This window comes from Lepidothrix coronata, unplaced genomic scaffold (genome assembly GCF_001604755.1).
Source record: "Lepidothrix coronata isolate B3197 unplaced genomic scaffold, Lepidothrix_coronata-1.0 Scaffold7, whole genome shotgun sequence".
NCBI lineage: Eukaryota > Metazoa > Chordata > Aves > Passeriformes > Pipridae > Lepidothrix > Lepidothrix coronata.
Window position 1 is genome coordinate 9,557,142 of NW_016690187.1, and position 6,187 is coordinate 9,563,328.

General features: G+C 36.3%; 1 protein-coding gene across 4 annotated transcripts in view; it reads right to left on the reverse strand.

The window, feature by feature from the left end:
• RAPGEF4 (Rap guanine nucleotide exchange factor 4) overlaps positions 1–6,187 on the reverse strand; it is a 156,020-nt gene that overhangs the window by 127,821 nt on the left and 22,012 nt on the right. For all 4 annotated transcript variants that reach the window (XM_017838346.1, XM_017838336.1, XM_017838326.1 and 1 more), the window contains exon 4: positions 662–808. In XM_017838346.1, the coding sequence (XP_017693835.1) occupies positions 662–808 (147 nt within the window). The remainder of the gene's footprint in view (positions 1–661; positions 809–6,187) is intronic.

Consider the following 6,187-nt stretch of genomic DNA (forward strand, 5'->3'; position numbering starts at 1 on the left):
ACAAGCTGGCACTACAAATTGGCAGTAGTGTAGGCCAGGCCAAAAGGAACCAGAACACTTTTCCAACCAAATGTAATGCTCACAAAAATGCAGACAGACTCAAGTTCAGTAACTTTCCACAGTAACATGTTAATGAAGTCTTCTCTGAGTGGGTACCAAAGAACACGCAGATTATAGAATGAAGAACCTCAGCACTATGTTCTCCACAAAGGAAAGTTTTAAAGGAATTCACATGTAATCAGTAAGTTAATTTTTAAGTGATCTTGATCCATCTGCAAATTCTAAACCCTTTACAGCTGGTGATGAGACAAGAGTAAAGGAGAATAATTTAAAATTTCAGAGTATATTAAGGATAGACTCTCCTCATAAATGTTGGCAATAAAAGCAAGTTTAAGGCTAAGAAAGCAACACCTGCCATATACAAATAAATTCTACCAGAAATTTCACGTAAGTTATTTCATTAGAAGAGGCCTACAAGAAATACAGGAAAATGCAATCATGCAGAATATTAAGCACTAAAGAGAAGTAAAAACTTTTTTTCCAAACTAATTTAAAAGAATTATACTTTACTCATGGTATAAATGTGCTTTTATTTCATTACAAACACTTAACCTTTTAAGTCATTTTTTTCTGCATTAACTGCAAATAAATCTGAATTTACCTCCCAAAGTGCTTTAAAGTCCTTCTGCTCAATTCGAAGGAGCTCACTATATTCTCTGGTAACGATGGTAGCATGGCGAGGAGTGTTATCCAGAATGGACTCTCCAAAAGCAGTTCCTATTCCCAGAGTGCATATTGTCACAGCATCCTTTAAACAAAAAAAAAAAAAGGACAGACATCAAATAATCTGAGATGTTTTAAGAGTCTTCGTGTCACATTTTCTAATAGCACTGCCTTAAGATTCTTCATCAATCTGCTTTAAAAGAAAATTAATTAAAGTGCCAACAAAAAAAAATATCATATGCTGATTAACAACACGGGAAGCATTAATGTGGAAACAAGCAGGATTTCTGTTCTTTATATCCATCAGCTGAATTAGACATTTCCCTCTGCAAAGCTGAGAACACAAGAGTCACCTTCACATCTGGAAGAAAGTACGACCTCCGTTCATCGACGTCTCAACACTGCTGCGATGATGAGATCTTTAGAAATCTCAGAGGTGATGAGAAGGTAACTAGAGTCAGAAACACAATCTTGGAATATAAATTTCTGTCCTACATAGGCTACCCTCATCAAAAAGAAAATTTGCCTGTTATGTTTTCTCAGTAAACATACTTTTCAGTTATAATATCCTCTTGTATTTATAATTCATTTCCTTGTTGTACAAGGTCTGTGAGCAATGCAGTTGAACAGTTTAACCAACTCTCTCGGCCTTTCTGTTGAAAATGCCAGTAAATTTTTCAGTTGCTAATGGATATTTGCCAATTAAGTACCAGATCAAAAAAATTATTATTGTCACATAAGTCAGGGATTTCAAGGAAACTATTAAAGTCCAAATAACCTCTATCCAGGTACAGAGTATTCAAAAGGGTCCCAAACAAGCAGTAAAGTCCACTTCAAAAGAGTCTATATGAGCACATGTCATTCATGTGATTGAAAGATGTCTAAATGAATCTCCCTTAGCCAGGAACTCTTCTGTAATGGTTCCAATAAAAATTATGAGCTACTGTAGACAAAAAATTAAGACTACTAGCAACTAAAGAACTTGCTGAATCAAAATTTTTAGACACATGTTCTATTCTAGGCTTACAAGTTGCTATGCTCCTGAGCACAAGCTTGAAGCTGAACACTTACATATGTCTTTTTCTAAGATGGGCCTTAATTGACTGTCTGTTAAGTAATTTTTAAAAATAGCAACAGTATTAAGAAATTAAAATCATAAAAACTGCACTTGACAAAGGAAAACATGTGCACACAAATACACATAAATACATAAAAACACATGCTAACTTTACTTGATACAACCTGAGAAATTTAGTTTAATTCCAAAATATAGAATTCATGCAATGCCTACAAAAATCAAAATAGAAACTTCTGTTATCGTTTTGGTAGATAATCCAAGAGAGACACATGAGCATATTTCAGCATCATTTGCTGTGTTTAAAATTGCACTGTTTTCCTTTCATGCATCTAATATGTTGTAATAGGCAAATGTTATTAAGATCAAGTTAGTAGCTTTATAATTGCAATACAAAGACAAAAGCCCATAATAGTCCAGTTCCCTGAACCACAGCAAATTGCTCTTACACAGATGTTACCATATAAAATTATATGTTCAGGAAAACAAAATCAATTACGTCTTAGAAAAGATCTAGGAAGAACTTAACAACTGTCAGAAATAAATTTTCAAGGAAGGCAAATAAGAACAGGATTTGTTAACAGAAAGAATATTTGGGAATGAGCACCCAGGCAGGTAAATAGAGGTCTCTGCAAACAGACTATAGGTTATACACTAAAGTTCTGCCTTAAAAAGCTCACCTTTCCAGGATGAAACACTATATGCATGCTACCACACTCACATCTGCACTCAACAGAGCTACAAAGAAAATGTGCCTACTGCTTACACAAAATTTGATTTCCAAATGTCCAATACATTCTTCTCAACTCTATTTAGCAAGTTCAGATAAAAGAACTCTCTTAAGGGCAGGACAACCAAACAGCCTGGCATAAAAGAAACTTTTCCATTAGGTGGATCATAAACAGTGTTTACATTTTCCAATTGTTTTCTCACTCCCTCCCCCTCCTTCCAAAAAAATAGAACTCATTTGGAACACTTCATCTTTTTTTGACTGTTTACAACTCTGATGAGGCACCCATTCAGCTGGAGAAATAAATTAACACTGTGGGGTGTTAGGTCAAGAGGCTGGAATGGTCTATCTACATTCCTTAAATGAAAGTCCAAGCTTCTATGAAGTTCTTTCAGGTTTTTTCCCCAGCCATCACTGTTCTCCATAGAGATGCAGTTTCATATCTAGTTAGGGCGAAGGACCTTATGTCTTCTTCAAGACTTCAGAGCCCCATTTTCTCGCTGCCCCTTATTTATACATCTCCAGCCTCCTGGGGAATCAGGTGTGCTTTCTATTACACCTGTTAACCTTGCACTCAAGAATCTCCTGCTGTTCAGTGTAGACTTCAGGAGGATTGCTGGCAGCTCAAAACTCAGTTTGCCATTCCCCTCTGCAATCCCAGAAGCAGCAGGGGGTTCTAGCTGCTGGTAACCAGCTAACATTCAAACAGCTATTTAAAAGGCAGTATTAGAGACTTAAAAAAGGTGAGACTGTTTCCATTGGTGTCCTCTGAACACACTATAAAATGGTAGCATTCAGAGGCTGTTTGTGTATTCTGTTGCACTGACTGTTACTGCCAAGTGAGACACATGCAGTGAAAGATTTGTTAAACCTCCCTGTCATCCCCCCTCAATCTAAAACATTACTGAATTCGTAAGATGATTCTACGGAATGGATGAAAATCAAAAACAAGGCTCTACCTTATTCCCTCCCCCACCATCACAAGGGTCATCCCCACATGCTCCTCCCTGACTTGTGACACCTTCTGTTTTTCAACCTGGCAACCAGAATTTTTGTACTGTGTGTAAATAAAATCATGGTGTCTGAAAGAGAAATTAAGAAAATAGGGAAAAAATTACAAGATTCCAGGCTCAAAGGGACTAAGGACATTTCTTTGCAATTTTAGTTTATTCAACACTTTGAGTTTATAAGGGAGTTGATGTAGCTAGTTTATTTTTAATTTCATCATTTTCCCATACTTTGCATCTTTATCTCACCTTTGCACCTGTCCCTCTAGGACACCATACCATCTCCATGTTTAATTAGAGATTTGCAAGAGTTGGCATTTTGAGAAGTTTGCTTATTATTACTTTGACACAGTTCAGTTTGTCCTCAGCAAAAATTTCCTTTGATAATGAGAAACCAAGGATATACATGAAAGGAAACTATCTAAGAAGTGTTTTTTCTGTTCCATTACCTTTACTGGAGTGATTCAGCAATTCATATAAGAAATTCTTATCAAACTACTTCTAAGAATAACAGAAATACCTTCCTACACTAAAACTGCAGCCTGTAAACATATTTTAGGCCATCCTTTTTACACAAGACAAGGTGATTTGCTCAAAGGAGGCATTATGCTTCTAGAAAGACTGTGACCAGCTTTTCTTCTAGTACCTAATTAAAATATTTATGGTTCAGATTACTTGTACTGTAATAACACATTCATTATTCCTATTTCTTCCTGTCTGATCTTCTAAAAACTACCTGCAATGCCTTGGACTTTTTCCTAGGTCACCTGGCAGAGAGAAGTGAATTGATTTTTCTGTATTAACTTTCAATAATCTAAGTTAAAAACCATGACATTGTGGAGCTGAGCATGAGGCAATACACCCTGCTTCGCAGCTGAGTATTAGTCCAGCTAATCTCTGTGTTACAATGGGTAGAGCAGTTTTCATGCTGAAACTAAACACTTTAAAGCAAGCTTGGGCATATTTACACTACACTACAAACTACAGTGCAAACCTATATTGCAACTTCACATAGGTTATCTCCAAAATACATTATGGCTATTTACACGCATACATAATGGAATTTACATACAGAAAGCAGTCTTGCCAAGAACTGTCCTGTTTAAATCCCTTTCCCTGTTGCCACTTCATCTTATCATATACCTCCTTTGCCCTCAGTTTCAAACAGCTGTGAAATTCTTCTAGCTCTTATGTGGACATGAACCTCTTTCTTCACAATCATTCTTCTCAGCAACACCACTAATTTTTCACTCCCAGCCCTCTGCCTCTTCTTACAGCTGACGCTGCTGTACCATCCAAACACTCGTAGTTCCTCCTTTAAAGCTTTTCTAAAAGAGGCTAGTTGTTTGTTAAGTCAATGCCCTGTGTTCAGTTCGGTCTGTTTTTAAAAATCGATCAGCTTAAAAAAACTCCACCAAAACACAGGCAAGATAAGCTGGCAATAGGCCCCAGCACACACTATGATTCAGCTGGCTAACTACAGGAAAACTGCAGATCAAATTGCTGTTTGGTCTTTGCCTTTCTTCTCTTCATTTCTTCACATTTCATCAGATAGGAATATAAATCTGAGTAATCTGGGGTAAAAGGCCCTGAATCTAATTCAGTAAATCACAATGTTGCAGAATCTGACAATGATGTAACACTGATGCTTCTATCATAAAGCATTTATTCCCAGCCTTATTCTGAAACATTGCCAATAGTCATCCTTTGACTCCATTCATTTTCAAAACAGAGTTCAAAAATCAAACATACACAAGGCAGTCAGCAGTATTTTTAAGACAACACCTAACCAGGAATATCTCTAAGAGAAACTTTTATTACTATGTATCTCTGTCATAATATTGGATATCAAATAAAAACTAAAGTCAGAACCTGTTCATAACTGAGGGTAAAGACATTTTTCTGAGAGATTCTACAGAGGCTACATTTTCTGTTTATTTTGAAGGTGACTTAACTATGTCTTTCTGTGACTTTTAAATACTATATTTATCAGGGTGTTTGTTACAAACAAGTTAAGCCAAGACCAAAACAGCTCATTACACTTACCTCTGCAATTCACAGTGGGACATTTTTACCTCAAAAAAGTCCTCTTCAGTCTCTTCTTGGTTGTTGAACACTCAGAAAATTCCTAAATAGTTTGCACAAAAAGCAGACCAGACACCGCTCAGGATGTATTGGATGGATAATCCTATCAGATCTCTGTATCCATTCCAGTGGCAAATGAAATTACAAGCAGCACTAGCATATTTTACCACCTCAGTGGAACACAACTAACAGTAACAGAGACATTTTTTCTGGCCAAACTCTTTAAAACAGGTATGTGGCAAATAGACGAATATGATTTTCGGAATAGCCATTTCAGTATCAAGCACTGTCGGCACTCGGTTTGTTATGTGTTAAAACACTGCCCTCTTGTGACAAAACACAGTTTTGCAAGCAGGCAGAAAGGATTTTTCCAAATCTGTATGAAAGCAAGAATTTATGAGGTTCTAAATACGTGTGTTTGTCTTTACTAAAACACTAAATCAGTAGATGCAATGGTTCCTGTTATCATAATATCAAATAATAGCTAATGTCAATATTTCTGTTTATATGAGTTCTCAACTTGATCTTAATCAGTATCACTAACACTTTCTGTGAGAAATCACAGAC